The following is a 23,045-nucleotide window of genomic DNA, read 5'->3' as shown; positions in this document are numbered from 1 at the left end:
TAAATCGGGGAAAACTTATCACAACCCTTTATAAACTCAACAAACTTGCCCAAGCAAGGTTTAAGTTTGTTTTTAGATTGATTTGGAGGCTAGAACAAGTGTAAACCTTGTTTTTAGATTGATTTGGAGGCTAGAACAATTGTGAGAAGAGCAACCAACCATTAGAGTTTTTCTATCTTCTCTTTGTTATTTCAATTGCACATTATGAATACTTTTGTGGTTTTATCTTGCTTTGCTAAGGGTTGATGGAACCAATTGTTGGATGAAGTTTTGACTCAATTTTGTTATAATCGAGCCGGATTTATTATATGATTGTTCAATTATGTGTTGTATGGTGATTAATTGAATGGGCCCTTGATTAATCGTGTGTAATTGCATTGTGTTGCTTGAGAAAGAATACTAGGTTAGACTGCTGTTGAACAACACCACTTTTGGGTAATTGAAGAGATTCATTACTTGAACTTAAAAGTGGGGTTAGAGATAACGAAACTTTGGTGGGATAATTCAGAGCTGCATAAATTATCAACTAGAGTAGTTTGAGAGAATGCTCTAGTAAATTATCGTAGTTGATTGAGAGATAATTGTGATAACCCATAGCTCATAATCCTCATAGATTATTACGGCGAGATTATAGCAAAAGAGTTAAGATTTAAACTAGCAATTGAGGAAATCCTCATAGTTTTAATATAATATTCATACATATAAGTTAATGTATGAATATCTTGATTTTCCTTTTAAAAAAGGACAATATTCCATTATTAAAAGAAAAAGAATCGAACACCCTGATATTATTAGTCGACATGCCTTAACGAACGTTTTTATTAGTTTGGTGCAAATACAAATATAGTTTTTTCTAGTAATTTAATTACATTGAAATTCTAGCAACTAAAATATGGGAAATGAAAAGGTATAGACTTTTAAATAAATTAGGTTTTGGGTACCCGCTTTGCGCATGTACTTAATACCAATGAATATACTATTTTATAACATATAAAATATTATTAAATAATGTGATTGGCTTGTAAATTAAAAGTTAAAAAAGTATAAGCAACTAAAAAGACGAATGTTGATCCCATTTAGCAAAGAAATCTTAGCCATAGAAGTTTTCATATACATAATTTTAATTTATGAGGACTTATGGGAGAATATTCTATGAAAATTATTAATCTATTTATGACCTAATCAAACAAATAATAAGGTTTCTCAAATAAAATAAATTTAAAAATTAAATCTTTTGGTCTTTTTGGAATAAAGATGTTGCCCTATAACTCATAAAACTTTTTATAAGTGATAACGTCTAAAAATTACTAATGTTGGCTTAATATTTACGACAAATAATTAGATATATAGAAATATCGAAAATTATCATTTGTTTAAATTATCAAAAAAAAAAAATGATGACAAGTCATTAAGAATAGATTTCTTCTATAAGTTGAATATGTTTTTTATTAGAATTAGGACACAAATGATGATATTTTTCTTTTTTCGTTGGTCAACAAAACAAATTGCATCTTGCTGAAAAGCATGCATGAGCCCTATATATTATGACTATTGCATAGAAGTTCAAATATAAAAGGATCTAATACACAAAAAGTTTAGTTGATTTTAAATTTCTAAATTTTAGAGAAATAATTTAATAATTATTTTGTCAAGTGTGAAAACTATTTATAAAGAGTAGAAAAAGGAAATGATATTTAGTTAAAGGGTTTTTTGCTATAGAAAATTAACATTTGTTGAAATAAATAGAAAAGAAATGATGACAATAAATTTAGAATAGAATTTGTCTATAAGTTCAATATGTTTTGTATTAAACATAGGATACAAAGATGATATCTTTCTTCTTTTATTGATTAACGGAGCAAATTATAATTTTGGTGAGACTAAGTTTTCTTTTCCTCGTAGAAATATTTTGTTTCCATTCTTGCGTGAGCCCTATATGTTAGAACTAATTGCACAAGAGTTTATAACATAGAAGGATTTAATATGTACTAAAATTTTAGTTAATTTAAATTCCTAAAAATTTGGGAAAAGATTAAATCACACTTTCGTCTAGTTTGAAACGTATTTTTAAAGGACAAAAAAGGCGAACATATTTCGCTAAGGACCTACGTGCTTTTAATATGGTTATTATTATTATTATTATTATTATTATTATTATTATTATTATTATTATTATTATTATTATTATTATTATTATTATTATCTAGAGTTTTCTTACAAATTGTGTAGATTGCTCCTTAAAAGATCTCTCACCCCATTTTTAGTGCCTTCAATTAAGGGATTCAATTATATCCTTTCCTTTTTTTCCCTCTCCTCTTCTCTCTCCTTCTTTTTTTTTTTTTTACATCAAAATCCCTTAATCTACGCCCAGAATCTCCATCTTCTCTCTTCCTACCATTGCTGACAGCTTTATATTATTAAATCATCAATTTCATCGTTCTTTTGCTGGGAGACCGGACAACGCTAAAAAAGAAAAAATATCTAGGAATTGTATGATAACTGTATCATAATTGTATTTGAATTGTATCAGATACATCTATGTGTAAAACATAAATGTATCATACTTGTATCACAATTGTATCTAACTTGTGGATGGTACATTAATATCCAAAATAATACCTGATACAATGCTAATAAATTAATATATAATTATCATAAATTTGTGATACAAACTATGAACTTCGTCACGAACTTACAACTGCTCATAATTCAGATACCAATTTGATACAATCCTAAAAGAATTCTTACACAATTATGATACAACTTAAACTGACTCTAAACTTAAACTGATATAATATCGTATTATACTTGTATTAGTATTGTATCATGTATTATTTTAGGTACAAATTGTGATACAATTATGATACAATCGTGATACAATTCTAAATTTTGATACAACTTTGATCTTCATCTTTTTCAAGTTTCAATTTAAAACATCCACCTGGAACCAACTCTAAACTTAAATTATGATACAATATTGTATTTTTATAGTATTAGTATTGTATCAGAATTGTCTTAGGTATTGATGTATCAAATACAACTCAGATACAATATGATACATTTATCATACAATCGTAATACGATTCCGAAACTTCTTCTTCCTCGAGTTTCAATCTGAAATTTAACCTAAAACCAACTTTAAACTTAACCAATCTCCATTAAAATTGAGATATAAACTCTAAAATATATTTTCAATGGTTTTCAAGATCACCCAATCCAAAGAAATCACAAATTCATAAAATTCGAATATCTAATTCAAAGATTCGAAACTTTTTAATGGTATGTCAATGGCAGACCCCTCTACCTGCAATTTCAGAGATAAATGTCGATCGATTTGTCAATAGTTGAAGCTTTTTAATGGTTGTTAGTTGAATTGATTCAGAGAAATATATGATGATACAATTTTAGAGAGATAATAGTTTGATTTGTATGAGAGAGAGAGAGAGAGAGAGAGAGAGAGAGAGAGAGATTGGTTGATTTGTATGAAAGAGAGAATGACTTTAAGATTTTTTGAAATTGGGAAGAAAAGCGTGATTGTAGGAGGCTAATTAAGCTGATAGATGGGGATGGGAGATACAGTTACAAATTAATTCATATATTTAAGAGATCCTTGTTTTATCATGATTTTGTACATAAATAGTAAATATAGATACAGAGGCGGCTCAATATATTCGGCGGCCTAAAGCAAAACTTAAAAAGAGGCCTTAATCTTATTCTATTTTTTGAAAAATACTTCATATATAATTTTATTTAAAGTTTATTTTTTTTAGCTTTTTGAGATGCAAAATCATTAATTATTAGTCAATCCGTTTAATCTTTTTTTGAGACATTGTTGATCTTAGATAAGATTTTATCAATTTTAACTTTGAAAACGTCTTTCAACCGAGGCAACTATTACAAGAGCTGTTAACATTATTCTATAAGCAATATAGGCATTCGAAAAAGAATCAAGTCTTTTTAACTGATTAAGTATATCAATTAAATATTATTTTTAGTTCTACTATTTTCTTAGCACTTTTAATTCATAAAATAAGCCTAAACCATCAATATAATACAAATAATAAAACTAAAACAACGGAACTTGTTCTAGATGTTGATAATTCACTGCTTCAATTTACTTGCTACACTTCGGGAATGAACTAAAAAGAAAATGCAATACTTTGTTCGACGCACTTCAGGCTTTGATTTTTTACAAAATAATAACTTTCTTTGAAAATAAACAAAGAAGCAGAATTTATATATATCTTAGCGACTAGTTAAATGTAACACAAAATAAAGTCTACATTCACACAAGGTAAAGGGGTTGATTTCGTTACCTAATTTACCTCATAATTCACGCAATTTATATTAACCACAAATTGTCTTCTCTTTTTTATCAATTTTTTGTATCTTTTATTTTAATTTAATAATTTTAAATAAAAAAGCACCTATAAACACAATCCTAATAACTGATAATTATAGGAAAATAGGACCCCTCAAATTTTGGGGGCCTAAAGCACTTGCCTTAGTGGCTTGTGCATTGAGCCGGCACTGTATAGATACACAATGTAGTTTTTAAGGAACCTAAAGAAAAGTGGTTCATAAGTTTCTAATATATTATTAGCTAGGTAAAAATCCCTTCTTTATTCGTAGCTCACTCCAAAAGAAAAATAAAATCCTAAAAGAAGTGAAACAATAACGATGAACATTCCCAAATGCCGAGTTGTTTATCACTCAAGAACCTCTTCATCAGATAGAAACATTTTCATTTTCGCCTCGAAGGGTAATATATAGTCCAATTTCAGCTCTATCTGATTTTTTTATTTTTTTATTTTCTCTAACCAAACTAGATTATGCTAATTGCTTAAATTTCCTTGCTCTTACTTAGAATAAGATGCTTGTGAATAAGAGTCATTAAATTTTTTTGAAAGATTTCAATTTGTTGATTGTGATGACATAGAAAGAATTGTATAAGCCCATATACATGAACATTGAGAAGTCAGCTCATGGCTTCATACACTTTTAGCTACCTTTAATTCTCTCTCCCGCAGAGACACACACATGCCCACATACATGATATTTCAAGATTGAAAGCACACGAGGTGCCAATTAATGGATGGCGTGAGAAGGTACATCACTCCATTCCTGTGACATTCAACATGCTTATATAACATTACTTTCACATTTAGTTGAAATCAGCCAAGGGTAGCATATACATTAACGGGCGAGATAGAACGTGATGGATAGTAAGAAAAAGAATTGCATTAGCAACTTCCAGATGCCTCTGCACTATCCAAAGTACACCAAAGAGGACTATCAGCACATGCCCGAGTGGATGATAGACAGGCTTCTTGCTGAATATGGTTTACCTGCTGATGGCGACTTGGCTAACAAGCGAAAATTTGCTATGGGTGCATTTATTTGGCCGAATTCCCCAGCCAATCCCTCGTCCCATCTAACTACGTCTCAGCAATCACCTTTTGTTAACAAAATTGTAGGAGCAGCTGCTGTTCAGCATAAGTAATGAAGTATCTGTCACCACTCACCTCTTTTTCGAAGTACTGTTCTACAACTACTCATTTGTGCCAATATATCAGAAAATATACGTACTCCTATAGCTTTAAGTATAACGCATATGAAGATGATCTATCTTGTATTGCAATTGAATTATATCGTATAGAGAGCAATAACGTGGCGAATTAAATTTTGAATTAGGTTTAAAGAAAAAAAAGAAGGGAAAAGAACCATAAAACCATAGATAAACGAACAGGTCGGAGCACCTTCCAGACTTGCAAATATCAGTTTATGACTTTATGGAAACTTTCCAGGTATTATCTACTTACATACAGACAACAAAAAGAGTCAGTTGGTCCACTCTACGTATACACAAGAATGGTTGTTTTTGTATGCCTTCCAAGTGTAGAAGGGTTACAGTCACTACAGATGGGATAGGAAACAAAAATAACCTGATTGTGAAAGCTCATACAACGATATGGTCTAACATGGACCAGAAACCTGGGTCCCCCATAAAACACTGAAAACATAAAGGTTCCTTGTAAGAGATCTTGATAATTTCTGTACGTGACCTCCCACAAGGATTGAGAGTAGACACCAGCATTTGCTTCTTAAATAGTTATGGTCAATGATCAGTTCTATCTGTTTGAAGTGCAATCTCTCCATGAGAAATCAAGTTCTCACCCATCACTGGCATGCTAGACAATGACCCATGTATCTGCCATTGATTCTATTGAGGATAAGATTTCATCTTGCAGATAGTTAAATAAGAATATTGGAAGTAAGAGAAACCTACCAAGGAAGGCGACTTCAAATTCAAGGAGTCACGGGCAGGGGTTACAGATGAATCTGAAGGCCTGTGGAACAGCAAATGTGCAATAGATCGATCTATAGGGTTCGTGTCTGTTTCAATGTCCATATATCCTGTGGACCTGAAATACAACCCCTTCGATGTTACTGACCAAAAAGTGATGTCAAAAAAGAGAGAGAATCTGTTATGTGTGTTGCTCACCAGCTCCACACAGGAACCCAGCACCCCTGCCCGATTTGCTTTTTAAAGTATCATTTCTGACTTGACATAGTATCCCTCTTTCTTAACCAACAGTACTTTTTGACATTTAATAAATCGATGACTTATAATAAGAAAAACAACCAACGTATTTGGCAGAATACATACTCCTGCAGTACCATCCTGTCAATTGAGACACATGCCATGCATGAAATTCATCCAATATTATCTTCACTTCATTATGTATTTTGTATGCCATTTATCAATCCTTTAGGTAAGTTTATGTACGTATTTACGTTCTACAGTTCATATAGGGAATGACAACAATCAATTCTTTTGATACATAACTTTATCTGCCACATTTATATTGTACAGTTGATATGTTGAATATACCACTCTCACTGAGCTAAATCCTCGCTTCTGCTGATAAATATGTGAACTAAATCCAAATTTCAGGATTTTTAGGTAGAAGTGAAGAACATTAATAGTTTAAATATCTTATCTTAGCACCAAATTTGAGCATTCAAAGAAGAAAGCCGTTCCAGAGATTTTGACTATTAGTCGATGGCCCTAGAACTAGTTAAGAACTGTTCAGAAACATCAACTTTCTGTTCCAGTATCACTTTCTTCCTGTACAGCTTATGAAGTATTGTGATTCATCCACATCTTCTGAGATCGACCCTGTCTGTCTACTCAAGCGATTATCTCTAGCACGGAAAAACCTGCTTCGGCACATTTTAGGAAGAGAGCAAGAGGATATTGGAGGAGACCTTCTGCCTATCACAAACAGGAGCAGCAGCGCATGGAAACCACAAAGGGATTCATCCAAAATTACAGTTTTCAGTTGTTCAGTGACTTTTTCTTTGATTTTCATTATTGATCTTCTGCGTGTAGAACTAGTACAATTTTTTTTTTAAGATAGGTAGTACTAGTATAATTTCACTCCATACTAATAATTTCACCTGGCCAATGGCTAATCTCAACGAATAAACTTGTATAGACAAGCTCTTTTGTAGCAAAATATAACTCAATGGACAAACATCTGCACAAAAGTACTAGATTTAAATTAGGATGCTACTACTTAAAGTTGGGCTAGTATTCAACAACTCGCTGAACATGCCATCGTTGAACTAAGCAAAGCCAAGCTCAACAATGATGTCAAAATTAAACAACCAATCAACTATATAAACTAATAACAGATGATTAATTAACCCAAAAAAAAAGAGGCAAGATATATAGTTTAACAATGCCATCGTTGAACTAAGTGAAGCCAATCTCAACAATGATGTCAAACTTAAGCAACCAATCAACTATATAAACTAATACCGGATGATTAATTAACACGACAAAAAAAAATAGACAATATAGGAGAAGTAATATGATAGAGCCAAGACAACAGGCTATTCAGCAACTAATGCATATAAATATAGATACTGAGAAAGGATCCATACTTGTTTGTTCCCTCGCTAATCAGTGATCCGCTGGCACCTCCATCATCTCCAGAGCCATTATTGAGATTAGCATGTCTATGCCTTTGTTCAGCACTCCGAGCCAACCGGTACAAGCTATCCCTTATACATAGCTTTGTCCGTATGTCCAACTAAACCAAGAAAGTTGAACGTCATCTATTTTACAAAGATTTAAATACTAAGAAGTCAGTTTCAACTACAGGTTTAACTTTGAAGACCCACTATTCACACATCTGCTAACAAGCCCATCCTAGCCAAAGTACACTGGACTAACATATGAATAATTACCAGACAATACTGAAATATAAGTCATATGCTTGGATGATTTCTGCATAATCTATACTGTATTAAAATCACGAAGGCCCTTAGTGAAATGTGTTCGCTCTTTTTACCCTTTAAAAATCAGTTTTATATTGGATAAAATTGTAATTTAAATTGCTTTCCTAATATTTAGGACATTAAAATCAAGCCAATTTGTTTAACTAAATCAAAACTTATTTGAATTAGGTAAGAAGTCCTTAACATTTCCTAAATTTTATGATCTTTTCAATTAATAAAAGAATAATGGCATTATACCAATTTATGGTAAACTTCTCCATATGCACAAAGTACACGTTAGGTTTGTCTACTTTTTCTTTTTTTGCTTAAATATAATTAATCATTTAAATTATATTAGAATACATTTATTAGTAGTAAATATTTATACAATTATGAAAAGTAAATATATCAACAGAAATATACATTCCATGTTAGATATAATGATAACTACCATTAATATTTTATATGTTGGATATTTCAATTGATTTTCTAAATCTTCAATGAACAAATATCTTAATGGTGTATAATTTTAGTATCTTAATAAAAAAAAATAGAGAAATTTCCTTAAGGAAAATGACACTGTATAATATACATTCTGTATGTTATATACAAAATTATAAAAATTTTATACACTTTTCCGGTTACCAAATGTAAATAGTTTCTGGCGCAGGCTAAAAGTGATAATACCCCTTTTCCTTACTATTAATTATATAAATATTACATTTTATCTCGATGTTAGTTGTTATTACACATAATTCATTCTTATTCTAAAGTTTATACGCTTTTTATTAATAGACGTAAAAACACGTGCAGAAGGATTTGACAGTTGAACCATATCTATTATTTTAACATAGTTAAATTTGCATATAACCTCATCCAATAACAAAGTTCAACTTTAATGACATCACTAATTATAAGTCAAGTTTGTGGATGATTTATTCTTTTTAAGATTATGAGGTATAATTTTTTAGAAAAATTAGAATAATAACGTAGCTAAGTGTAATAAGCAGATAAAGAAAAATAATTAAGACAGAAACAAAAAATATGAGAAATTACGTAGACGGAATTTTCTAAGATTATATACTCATTGATACAGGGTACACGCGCAAAGCACGTACCCTAAGACTAGTCAGCCTAAAAAGAACCAAAATATGATTGCAGCTTGGTGACTAAGTATGAAACAGCCTAAATATACCAATCAGTTGCCTACCTCTTGCAACAGCGACATGCACTAAAAAGACCATCCTGAAGCATGCACAAAACAACGAGTGTGCAACCACTATATCACACCTTTCTAAAAAATCGGAACAGTCCCGTGATGTATGTGTGCAGCTACAAGAGAGTGTAGCAGGAGATCTTTGATATACTACATCCCTCTTCAACTATTGTAAGATGAAATACTTTGGGATATACGAAGTATAGGAATATGAAAGGTTTTTATATATATAACACCAGATCAAGAAAATAGCTGCGATTAGCACCAAGACTGATTTGCACAACACCAGTCTACTTTGAACATGCATAGGAGAGTATGTCATACATGCAAAGTTGAGTTAACTCTTTTGCAGCTTAAACTCTTAATAAATTTCATCATCGAAAAAGAAGAAGATTATAACACAGTAAATTTCATAGTGGAACTGACTACCTGTTCCATGACACGTTGAAGCTGATGAAAATTAGCTGCTTCTTCTGAAATTTCATCCAACCCAGAACTTATAGAAGAGCACTCCTGTACAACTGAGGGTCCTAATTCTGCTGGAATCCCCATGCCAACCCCTTCAAGATCACGGTTATTTTCAACCTTAACTCCAGATTGGTGGAATAACTTCTCCACCTTTTCATTTATTGTCATAGCAGCCACCTGAAAAGAAGGATCAGGAGAACACTCCGTGGACTGTACCTGATTTGATGCATAGGAGTCCTTGGGAGAAGGAGACATGAGACCGTTATTTTCGTACTTTGTAATTGGTAGAGTTGGATGGAGAGCACTACTATCTGAATGACCGTAATCTGAATGCATGTAAGAAAAGCTACCCCCCAAATAGCCAAAATCGGGCACTTGAGCTTGCTTTTGCTGGGGGAAACCTGCGGAAGGATGCTTCTTCTCTTCTGGAACGCTATCAGTGTAATTGAATGTGTCGCCATTTTCTAGATAACCACATTTTCTTTTACCCTCAGATCGATTCTGATGCTTGGAGTGTTTCTTTTGCATGCTATTCTGGAAAGAAGACACCATAAGGAATTTTAAAATAGGAGGAATAATTGTTCACATCAGGATCAATGCATTTAATAAGAAGCTGATGGTATCAAAGACATTATCATCCAGAAACTCGGGAACTGTTCCTTCAACCAACACTAAAAGTCAAAGAGGAAGAATGCACCTAAATTGGAACTACCATCCATTCTTTACTCACCACTACATCGTTGCTGATTCTTGGTTGGTTATTAGATGCAATCTCGACATGTACTCCACCACCCTGTACCCCAGCCTTCTTCAAAACAACCACCTTATAGGTAAGCTGATGCAAAATATGATTTTAAAGATAAAAAGAATGATATTCACAGACTGAGTAATATACCTTCTTGTCAGGTACTAACTCGCACTCTGAATTACTTGATTCATTTACAAAAGACAAATGACTCAGATTTACCGATTCATTTTTCTCGGAGCACCATGAACTGCCATTATAGCCAAGTGATTGATTTTCAGTGACAGATGTATTAGTTGAAATGTTTGTTTCCTTTAGCTTTGAAGTTTCATGACTTGCAGATGTACTTCTAAGTGCAGTGGATGCTGGACATGGAAAATTAAAAGCTGACGTCAATCCATCTCCAGATCCTTCAATAACATCTGATGATGAAAGCCAACCTAGGTCATCTTCACTACCAGGTCCAAATCCAAATGTCGAATCACAACTCCTGAAATACATTACCATTGTATTTTTAAACAGGCTATTCATTTTATCTATATTCACATCAAAAGCTGACATAGATGATGGGTAGAATTATTCCTTTTTTTTTTTTTTGAATTTTGTTCACATCTTATCCCCTAAAAAGGATAAAAGGATGAATAAAGTCCGTTTGACTGAAATGAAGAAAGCAATTACCTGAACATCCTGTCAACATCCTCAAAATTCTCTATCTCAGGCCAGCTATAGTATAAGAGATCATTAGAGTCTTTACCCTCGCAACTATTGTCCAAAAAGCTGAGATCATCATCAGCCTGAGGAATGGGACCAACTGGATAGCTATATGCGTTTTCCCCCACAGCAGCATTCTTGTCATCCAGAGGGCCACCATTAGGACAGGATTTGCTCTCAATTGAGTTTACATTATTACTCTTGATGCGACGACTGGATGTCCTGGTATTTTCAGATGGTGAAACGTCATCGACTTTGGCACCATCAGGTGCATCGGCCCAGGGGTCCTTTTCCAGCATTTTGGTGTTTTTATTACTCAATAGAGGAAGCATTTGCTCCTTTTGCTGATTAGCATATTTACCAGTAGATTGATCGCCTATGTTACTTGTTAAACCAATTACTTCATGGCGAGGTTTCTTACGGCTATCGTCCTGGGAGAGTGGTTCATCGGTGTGCACACTACTTGGATGTGGCACTATATGATCATCGCTGTGGCAGAACTCATCCCAAGATATATCTTCAAGCTGTAACACCAATTACAGAATTTTAGCTGTAAGAACGGCAGAGTATACTTCCATAAAATGAGCAAATCAAAACTAGAATTTAAATTTTGTAGTATGAGGAAATGACAAAGTACGGATAATGGTAGAATGCTCTTGGTCTCTTACAAGGATATAGGTTGAGATCACCAAAGGATGAAATGACTAGCTAACATTCACCAGCAAAAATAATAATGTTACAAAGGTAGCTTACTAAGATAACAGAAACTTTAATAAAATGGTGGTGTCCAAGCCAGCTTATGAGCACCTCGACTATTCCACCAGGTACATGCATCCTCCTATTGGTACAAGTACGGGGTAACCTTCTTTTTTTAAGAAAAGAGATACGGCGTAACTTTGCTCACATTGCTTAAGCAAATGAAAAGAGATCATCTAACTCTCTGTCAACTGTCTTCTTATTACTTCTCATTGAGGAAAGAGAATCTAAGCTACTTCCGAAGCATGAAAGAAAATTGATACAGGGAGCAGATCAGATGAGGAAAAAGGAGGACTAAATTGTTCGACAGAATTTCTGGTACCTCTTCCTATGTAAAGAATAGCAAATGGAGGACAATGAACAAGATAATGGTGCACTTTCAGTATGATTTACAGTATACCTCTTTCTGAGGGTGGCAAAGACAAATTGAATTTCATGAACAGCAGTTGATCCTAATGTCAACTTTCCTCTAATAAAATTACGTAAAGCAGAATTAAATGGTAAAAAAAGGCAACTAGTTAACATCTTAATCACATTCAATGTGTTCAAAGTATCCAACTTCTCCATTCCCCAATCACTTTTCATCAAAGGAAATCTATACAGATTGAAATGAATCTAATCTCGGCAGCACACCAAACTAAGGAAAATTCAACGTACTCGCTCGCTAGCCAGTAAGAAGAACAATGAACAACGTTAAAAGGGCATCAAATAATAATAATAGCAATTTAAAAGCTACACCCATCGGGGGATGCAGAAATTCTTACCTCGTATAACTGCAAATCTGACATTCCTTTGATTTGTTTCAACCAGCACTGAAGCCACATGCGGCACACTGTTCAGATGTCATATTCAAATCCAAATCCTTCTTTTATCTCCGTTCACCAATCAGCCAAATCAAAAAATGAAAAAAAAAAACATTAGAAACAATTCAACAAAATCATTTTCCTGCTCCTACTTTTAAAACAGCAAGATATCTCTCAAAGCTACAAAATTTGAAGGCTCTAAATCAAGTAATTAAACGCAGTAAAATTTTCTAAAAATTACGACTTTTGAGTAGTAAATTCGTAAATTCAATTTATTTATTTTTTGAGAAAAATCTTCAAACAATTCAAAAGCTGAAAACTCTTATTGTTGAGGTTCATGCAGTAAGAAGCCGATAAAAAACAGCAAAAATTAACCGAGCAAATACCACTTTACATAGATCCTGCCGGAAAACTCACCTTAAAACAGGTAAGTCGTCAGAAAGACACGAACTTCGCCGGAAATCAGTACTTAACGGCACAAGGACGGCAGTAGAACCCTAATTTGATGCTCGCAAACATAAATCTCGGAGGTTCTGGATAGAGAGATAGAGAGAGATAGAGAGAGAAAGAGAGAGAGAGCAGCTTTGTTTGCTTTGAAAATTTTCAGGAATATTTTATTATTTTTTGTATTTAATAAAAACAAGTGTCAGGCGTGGAATGCCCACGTGGCAGCGCGGATCAAATTTGAGGTCGCCTAGCTAAGAGAGTGGGTATCAGAATTCGTGGTCGAGAGAGAGGGTCGTGATACGATCCGTTTCCCCGACCCGATTGGTCCACGTAAGGACAAACGGACACATGTCGGTAGAACCCTACGCGTGATATAGTATGCGGAACCACGTGTCGGTAATAACTGGGCCTTGCTTTCTGCTTCCTTTTACTGCTTTGCTTAAACCACAATTATTTCAATATTTTTATTGATGACAGAAGGATTGATTATTGTGGTTAACAGATTAATTTAATGTATTTGTGATGGTGACTCATTGGCTTTTCTCCATTTTTTTTAAATCTAACAACAGTTTAATACCTATCAGGAGCATGCTTAGTGGATCACCTAGAATTTTTGGACGGCTAAGCACTTGTATTTTATTTTGACTTATATAACTACCATGTTTAATTGAAAAGCAGTTGTAGATCAATCTCCAAATCCCTAAGACGATTATGGAGGAAAATTGTCGCATATGAATAATCTCTTGGTAAGTGAAGCTTTTACATCGGGTATGTTTATATTTTATTCCATTTAAATTTTGTTTTTTGAACTAATCCTATGTGCATCAGTGCTAATTGCATGAAAGGTAACTTTTTCGCGCTTGTAACATGTTATTTATAAATATTCTTTTAGATTTTTCATGTGACGAAAATGAAAATTCCTAAGAAATGAGTTTGTCGTCTTGACTTTTAATTTTAACTAGAAATGAGTAATTGCTTAAAGATGTTGGTGTCATTATTAGGTTATATATAAACTGTATTAGTAATTAAGTCGATTCTTGTAAATCCGCCGCAAAGAGTAACGTCGAAATTGTATGAATAATTTGTCTTCTTTTCTTTCTTTCTTTTTTTTTTTTTTTTTTTTTCTGTTTTAGGAACTCTAATTCCATCCAATTTTTTTTCACATCATGAGTCAACTAAAGGTGGGGACTCAAAAGAGTTCTCTAAATATACTAGATGAGGAAAGGCCCGTATACGGGTCCAACATTGTAATTTTATTAAAATCATTATTTGTTATTGTTTAGTTAATTAATTTTTGATGTTTAACAAGCTATATTTTTTAAAATTACTTTTGAATATAAAAATATTTAGTTTGAAATCGTCTTCAAAAAGTATGGATAGATAAAAATCATTTAATTTTTATTTTCAAATTGCTTTAAAATAGTACGGGTACATATGAAAATCCTATAAATATCGATACTTCTTTTTGTTGTTGTATTATTTAAAAATTAACTTTATTTTCTCTATGAAAACTTCTATTTGAATAAAACAAAATTAATAATTTTCCAAAATGAGAAAAAGATTATAAATAAGCATTTGCACTCCACAAACCGTCTAATCAACACATGCATAGGCATTTAAAGGAGAATTGTGGCTAGAGGAATGTGGGGTCCACGTATATTTTGCATTTAAGAAATGCAAACATGAAATTTTATGAAATGACATATATACCCTTGGTCAACCATCTTTCCTTCTCTATATAATAGAAAAGTTAGATGCTCGCCATTTACCATGAGTTGGTGCTGCTGGAGAACATATTTTTCAATTTAGAGCACTAATGGTTGAACTAAAATTTAGATCTAGGTTTAATCTTAGCCAATATTAATATTTAAAAGATTGTTTAGCTGATTTCGGGGCAAAATGTCACAATAGAGGTGTCAAACGGGCCGAGTTCACCAGGCCCCGGCCCGGCCCAGACCGGTTGAAACCCGACCCGGCCCAGACCGGTTGAAACCCGCCCGGCCCGGCCAGATACTTAAGGGACCGGGTGGGCTGGGTTACTGTGGTTATGGGAGTTGGTCCGTTCACTTTAATTCATCCAGTTAACCGAACCGGTCAAACCCAATCAACCAAAATCCCTATAGAAACGGTTACCGGCCCGGACCGGTTAATGGCTAGATTTCAATTTTTTTAATTTTTTTTAAAGGTTTTAGAGTCTAAGGCAATGCAAAACCTTTGAATTTACTCTTTTTTCGTTAATTTACTTGTTGTTAAATGTAAACCTTTCAATTTGTAAGTTTGAATTTTGAAATAAATGTAGCACTTGCAATTTATAAGTGTAATTTATTTCCCGTCTTTATTGTATTCTTTATATTTTTACTTTATATTAATATAAATTACAATAGTGATACAAAATACAAAAAAAAAATAATAAAAAAAATACTAACCCGGCCCGACCCTTTGGACCCGTAACCCTTACGGTTTATTTTTTACTCGGATGGACCTGGACCCGTTAAGCTCGGTAAAGACTAACTGTAATCGTCCCGGATCGAAAACCGGCCGGTTTCATTTTTTCCTAACCCGGCCCGGCCCGGCCCACCTGTTTAACACCCTTATGTCACATGTTCCGTTTAAATAACAGTGAACGTGTAACAATAACATGGGTGAAATTCAAAAATAGCCAGATTTACATGTGGTAATTGAAAAATATCCACAGTTTCAAAAGTAATCGAAATTTAGCAACTTTTCATGTAAAGATAAATCTGAATGAACATACTGTTCAAAATCCGGAAGATTTTCTAGCATAATATACTGAAATTCCAGTATAAATATACTGGACTTCCAGTATAATATACTGCACTTCCAATATAATATACTTGAGTTCTTGGTCAAGCATATTATGCTGGAACTTCATACACAGGTAGATGTGTCAGACGGGTCGGGTTGACCCGGGCCCAGCCCGGCCTGGTACTTAGGGGCCCGGGTGGGCTGGATTACTGTGGTTAGGGGGTTGGTCCGTTCAATTTAATTCATCCGATTAACCGGACCGGTCAACCAAAATCCCTGTAGAACCGGTTAACCGGCCCGGCTCGGCCTGGACCGGTTTAACGGCCAGATTTCAATTTTTTTTATAAAGGTTTTAGAGTTCTAAGGCAATGCAGAACCTTTGAATTTATTCTTTTTTCGTTAATTTACTTTTTGTTAAATGTAAACCTTTCAATTTGTAAGTTTGAATTTTGAAATAAATGTAGCACTTGCAATTTATAAGTGTAATTTTTTTCCATCTTCGTTGTATTCTTTATATTTTTACTTTATATTCATATAAATTACAATAGTTATACAAAATACAAATAAATATAAAAAATAAAAAAAAAATACTAAACCGGCCCGGCCCCTTGGACCCGTAACCCTTACGGTTCATTTTTTACCCGGATGGACCTGGACCCGTTAAGCCCGGTAAAGACTAACCCATAACCGGCCCGGATCGGAAAACGGCCGGTTTCATTTTTTCCCAACTCGGACCGGCCCGACCCACCCGTTTAACACCCTTATATGCAGGTGCTCCAATCTCCAATATATTATGCTGGAACTTTCCGTGCTGCAGCAAAATAGTGGCTACTTTTCGATGACTTTGCAAACGGTGGTTATTTTTTAATTACCAATCTGAAAACTTACTAGCCCGTGCTATTTTGACCAATAACATTATTCAATGGCCCAAGAACAAAGAGAATGGCATTAAATAAAATTAAATGATATATAATGGCATTTATGTAAATAAATGCACGTAAGGTAACCGAAAAAGGGTGAGATTCTGACAATGATAAATGATTGATGAGCCTTTGAATAATAGGATTCTCCTTGGAACGTGAGAGAAAAGTTAAACAAAGATTTGAGGAAAAGATGTATTTTTGTATGTATGTAATAAAGCAATAATCTAGAGAATGTCAATATGTTGTTCTTTACTATGAGTGTCCAAAATCCCTTATTATAGCTACATATCTTTCTATTTATAGGGGGCACATGGGCCACAAAAATCTTAATAGTACCGATCCTAGGAATATTCACTAGAATATTCTCCTTAAAGTCTTATCATTAAAACTAGACATTATTGTCCTTTTAAAGGGAGTGCTCGTCCTCGTTCCTCAGCTGAATTAGCTAGACCTCATCTTCGTCCTTTGTTAGAACACTTCGACCTCGCCTTCGTCTTTTGTCGAGAACACATTGATGACGTGTGGCGGCCTTCGAAGGCTCTCTTAATGTTGACTCGGCCCACATATAATCATGATAATTTTTAGCCTATGCAATTAGTCCCTCTGCTTGTTGAGGTCGTCTTCGTGGGTGGGTTCAACAAGCGGATAATAGTGTTCATGGTCGTCCCTGTGGTCGAGTTTGCTGAACAGATAACAACGGTCGTGAGTGTTGTGACGAGCAGGCGACGATTCTTTGCGGACCATATGTTTCAAACCCTTGACTTTCCCGGGTGATTTGTTGGAACCATTTGGTCCAAGAGAAGACGTCATGCATCATGATGTTGTCGATTCCCTACGCATTGTGTCGATTCACGTGTGACCTTTGATTGGCTCTTCCGTTTCGATTCTAGCACCAATTATGATGAACCATTTCGATTTTGGTGCCTAAACTCTATAAATAGGGACGACCTTATCAAAATTCAAACTTTTACACTCTCTTCATTTCTCCTTTGGAATTCCTCCTCCTGCTTTATAAGATTTATCTATATTTCCGATTTCTTTCTCTGTCTTCTTCTTAATCTCCATAACTATGTCGAACCTTTCATCTGATACAAGTGTGGAGGACCATTCCGTCCCTTTGGCCGTCGTATTCTGCGTTCGTGGGGAAGATACTATTATCGCCGCCGAGGAGGAAGCCCTTCCCTCTATGGAGGAGATTATACCTCGATACCGCGATGCTAAACCTGACTTCCACAAGCCATCGGAAGTGGTGACCGAAAAGTTCCAATACACGATGACGGTTGAGCATTTAAGTGAGCTTAAGAATAAGTTTGGCCTTCCTGACCATGTGGAGTTAGTTCCTGCTGGTGCCGATGAGGTACAGATTCACCGTCCTGGGTATTGTGCTCTCTACTCCTATCAGTTCACCATCAACTACTCGTTCCCCTTCCCTCCGCTGGTAGAAGAGTTTTGTCGCCACTACAATATGTGACTTGCACAACTCGCCCCCTATGTTTTCAAGGTGAAAAAGATGTTGGTGAAGTTCGTTGAACTAGACAAGGTCACTATGTGTCACTTGGTGCATCTTTCGCACCCTATTTTTATCGAGGAACGATGCTGAATCTTCGCTACCACGGAGAAAAATGCTTGGGGGTGAAGATGGATGACAAGGGTAGTCGACAGTTCTAGCTCGACTACTTCTTCATCAGGACCGAGGCCGTGGTGTCTGACGTTACTGGCTTCCCTGAGGCCTGGAACCCCACACGTAAGTAGTCGTGTTGTTGTTTTTCCTCATTTTAAAAGCTCTATTTGTTTTGGGCTTGTCGAATAACTATTCTTTTTCTGCTGCCACTAATCGACCTCTTCAGTTGGTAGTACATCTCGCCGACTGGATTAGGCGGATCCTTCTATGTAACCGGCTCTCCCTTCGAGAGGTAATCTCATTCTTCCAGCCGATGCCGTAATTACGTTGGTGTACGTTCATCGTGTTTACCTTTCTCTTCCTTTTTGTTTTTCTCTAGGTTTCGTTAAGGGGGCACGAGAAGGGCCAAGGCGCCTATGCCCTCTTCCAGGAGGAGAAGAGTTGCCACGCCTTCTGCTTCTGCCCCCGTTTCAGCCGTCGTGGCCGCCCCTTCCTTTCTTTCCCTCTTTGATTAAGATGAAGCGGTTCCTCATTGTGATACGGACTTGAGGCCCCATAAGAGGAAGGTCGTGGACGTAGAAGGAACTCCCTCAGCCGCCGACATGTTGGAGGGCGAGCTCCTGATACGGGAAACGACAACAATACACATCGGGGACGATGTCGTGGCTACTTCTGAGGCCCCTCGGCCAGAAGTCGCTGATGCTGACGTGATTGTGTGCCCCGAGGAGATGGGAGCCGTGGAGGAGGCAATTGGCGATGACTCTGCGCCGAAGGGGCAGGAGGAGGCTTCTTCCTCCAGGCCAGCAGGGGAAGCTTCTCCTGCTGACGGGGACAAAGGTAAAGTCATCACCTACAATGGTGATGAGTCGGGTTCAGACATGGACACTGATGATCTGACGATGATTGACGAAGGGACCACCCAAATCGAGATACAGACGAAGGAAGGTTCAAGGACTATCACGAGCTCTAGGGATCGTGATCTGCTAAAAAATACCGACGATGTGGTCAACACTCTCGGTCCTCTCTGCTCCGAAATCGAGCAGATGACCCTTCAGACTTTGACCGACGGCACCCTGTCGAAGAGCATTGTCGGTCTCGCCCTCAGGGTAAGTATCTTCGTTCCCCGTTTGCCTCGTATTATTTCCGAGCTCTAACTCTTGTTTTTTATTGTTTTGTAGACCATTATACTGGAGATTGAGAGTGTGCGAAGGGAGAAAAAAAGGAAAGATATTTATCAGAAACTGAAGGGTAAATGCCAGGAGTTTCGTGATAACTATCGGGATGCTGGAAGGCGACTTCGCAAGGAGGACGACGTGTCGGCCGTGAGGGAAGATCTACAAAAGAAGGATGAGGAGTTGATGGCGGCCGTGGAGAGGTTCAGCATCCTTGAGGGGGCGCTGAAGCGGAAGAAGGATGAGCTCGAGCTGAACAAGGGTATGGAGGCCCAATGCAGCTACCTCTAGAATTATGTGGTTCAGTTGCAGAGTCAGTTGGACGGGTTCTGACTCCAAGTGGAGGCTCTACATGGCGATGTTGTTGAGAAGTAGGGGATGCTTGAACAAGCGGAGTCCTCTCGACTAGATGTTCGGAGGAAGGTGGATATCCTCGAGTTGGTGAACAGAACTCTTCGTTATGAACGGGATAATATCCAATCAGCTGCGAAGGCTAAGGAGGTTTTACTCGAGGAGAGGATTTGGGAGTTGGATAAGAAGAACTCCGAGCTGCATGACCGATTTGTCTCTTTTGAGGCCGAGAAAGCCCAATTGATTGTGGGGGCCTCGACGTCTAATGCTTCTGAGTATCCCAACATCCCTCGAGAGTTGTACGAGGAATGGGTCCACACTAAAGCCCAGCTGGACATGATCCACAATTTGCATCAGGCGGGTTCTATTTCTGAGACAACCCTCGAGGATGCTCGAGCTAAAGCTCGTGAGGCTCGGCTCGCTCGCGACTATGATCCTGCCATGCCTCAGCCTGGTTCCGAGGAGGACGAGAAAGGGGGTGTAGATTGGCTTGCGGATGGTGCTTGGTATGACTTCGCTTATGGTTAAGGCGAGGATGGAGAGGGCGTCGAAGGCTGGGATACTGATGACCACTAGTTTTTGTTTTAGCTTATTGTATTTTTTGTTGGCGTCTTCAAGTGCTTTTCTAAAAACTCTTCATCTGAATATCAAAGTTGACTTTTGTTTTATACGCGCTTTTTGCATTTTTGCGCTTTATTTCTATTTTTGCTTATGTACTTGCATATTTTGCTTCTCTATTCTTTTTGTTGTTATCTTCTAGGTGGCTGTAGTCTTTGGGCCGAATAGCCGCTGGCCTTATTGGCCCTTTGTTTAAACAAGTCAAGTATGTCTCTTAGTTGAGATGTGTTCAAGGGTCGATAGGTGTTTTTTGACTCGATCAAATGCACCTTTAAGCTGAGTTGAGGTCGGGGGCCAATAGGTATTGTTCGAGCTTGGTCGAACTTAACCATTCGTTAAGTCGTCGTCGAGGGCCGATAGTTGTTGTTCGAGCTTGGTCGAACTTAACCATTTATTAAGTCATGGCCGAGGGCCGATAGGTGTTTGTTCGAGCTTGGTCGAACTTAACCATTTATTAAGTCAGTCGGCGGAGGGTCGGTAGGTGCTTGTTCGTATCGTTGGTTAGAACCTTTAACCGTTTATTAAGGTCTATAGGTTCGAGGGTCTTGTTCGAGTACGTAGTTTACTTAACGTTTACGTACGAGTGGTGTTCAAGGGTTCGATAATGGTGTTTTGACTTCGATTCGTAACGCACCGTTTAGCTGAGTTGTAGGCTGGGGGACCTAAGTTGGGTAGTTATACGGAGCCTTAAGTCGGGAAACTTTAACCGATTCGTTAAGTCGTGGTCGAGGGCCGATAGTTGTTGTTCGAGCTTGGTCGAACTTAACCATTTATTAAGTCATGGCCGAGGGCCGATAGGTGTTTGTTCGAGCTTGGTCGAACTTAACCATTTATTAAGTCACGGCCGAGGGTCGGTAGGTGCTGTTCGATTCTGGTTGAACTTAACCGTTTATTAAGTCGTAGTTGAGGGCCGGTAGGTGTTGTTTGAGCTTGGTCTAACTTAACCGTTCAGGCGAGCAATTTCAATAAATGTGCATTTCTATTATTTGACGTCGTTGCTCTGATTGCATAATTTTGCCCTTGGGAAATCTTTGGAGAAAGTTATAAGTTTTGGGTGTTGGCTGGCGTTCCAGTCCCAACCCCAGTATATCTAATCCCTTCATTGTTCGACTTAAAGATCATGAGGAGTCGGGCAATGAAAAATCTATCTGCTCTCGTATACTTCAACTTGAAGTGTCCCACTCGTCACCTCATTAAAAACCTCCTTGAGAAAACCCTATTGGGACTTACAGGGCATTTTTTATTTTTTAGAAGTTGAAGTATTCGAGGTGGCTGATATTCCAATTATTTGGCAGAGGTTTTCCTTTCATGGTTTCTAGTTGGAATGAACCCTTGTTTGATTTGCTTATAATTTTGTATGGCCCATCCCTGTTGGTGTCACACCTCCTTTTTCTACCACGGAAGGGGGTATAACGGAGTTTTTCCAATTAAAGTGACAATAATCGAAACGGGATTATTTATTCAAATTCAGAGTCACCACTTAGGATAATTTAGGGTGTCCCAAGTCACTGGTTTAAAATCCCGAATCGAGAAAGTTTGACTCTATTTACAGTCCGCGAAATATAGAAATCCGGGTAAAGAATTCTATTAACCCGGGAGAAGGTGTTAGGCATTCCCGGGTTCCGTGGTTTTTGCACGGTCGCTCAACTATTATTATTGGCCTAATTATCTGATTAATTACATATTTTATACCTATTGTGCATTTTTAGCCTTTTATCGCTTTTAATTATTTATGGAGTTATTCTGGAACAAGTTACGATTGTCGTACACTTGTTTGTTTGGTACACATTGCGAATCGTGTCACGGGAACCGTACCCACGATCTACAACATGTTTAATTTATTAACATTATTAGACGTTATGGCCGGTTCACATAAATGTACCCCCGAATTTGTGGATTATGTATCGTGAATATGCCACGGGAACCGTACCCATATTCTTGATGATTTATTATTAATCGCACCTAAAGCAAGTTACGATATTAATGAATTGCTTCACACACAGCTCGGTCTCAGATGTGGTAAACACGAATCAATGGCTTCATTTCTCAATCACAGTAAGGTAAATTACTTGAAAAAAAGGGCACTCAAACTTTAATTCTGCTAACTTGGTACACAAATAAACATTCTATCAATTAATGTCCCACCACGTCTTGTTATT

General features: G+C 36.4%; 1 protein-coding gene across 5 annotated transcripts; it reads right to left on the bottom strand.

Annotated features, from left to right (window-relative positions):
• Positions 1-5,734: 5,734 nt before the first annotated feature.
• Positions 5,735-13,587, bottom strand: LOC109238539 (protein LNK1-like). 5 transcript variants are annotated; one of them, XM_019405011.1, is made up of 9 exons: positions 13,406-13,587; positions 12,950-13,057; positions 11,397-11,953; positions 10,869-11,208; positions 10,704-10,781; positions 9,935-10,507; positions 7,954-8,102; positions 6,290-6,425; positions 5,735-6,223 (listed from the first exon to the last, which is right to left on the bottom strand). In XM_019405011.1, the coding sequence occupies exons 2-9, from the start codon at positions 13,007-13,009 to the stop codon at positions 6,119-6,121; spliced, it is 1,998 nt and encodes a 665-aa protein (XP_019260556.1). In that variant the 5' UTR covers positions 13,010-13,057; positions 13,406-13,587; the 3' UTR covers positions 5,735-6,118. The 5 variants fall into 5 exon arrangements, with proteins under 5 accessions (XP_019260556.1, XP_019260557.1, XP_019260558.1 ...); XM_019405012.1 differs by having other exon boundaries at positions 12,950-13,050; XM_019405013.1 differs by having other exon boundaries at positions 12,950-13,047.
• Between the last annotated feature and the right edge of the window lie 9,458 nt (positions 13,588-23,045).

The sequence above is a fragment of the Nicotiana attenuata genome, unplaced genomic scaffold (genome assembly GCF_001879085.1).
Source record: "Nicotiana attenuata strain UT unplaced genomic scaffold, NIATTr2, whole genome shotgun sequence".
Taxonomy (NCBI): domain Eukaryota; kingdom Viridiplantae; phylum Streptophyta; class Magnoliopsida; order Solanales; family Solanaceae; genus Nicotiana; species Nicotiana attenuata.
This window is presented reverse-complemented; position numbering and strand designations above follow the sequence as displayed.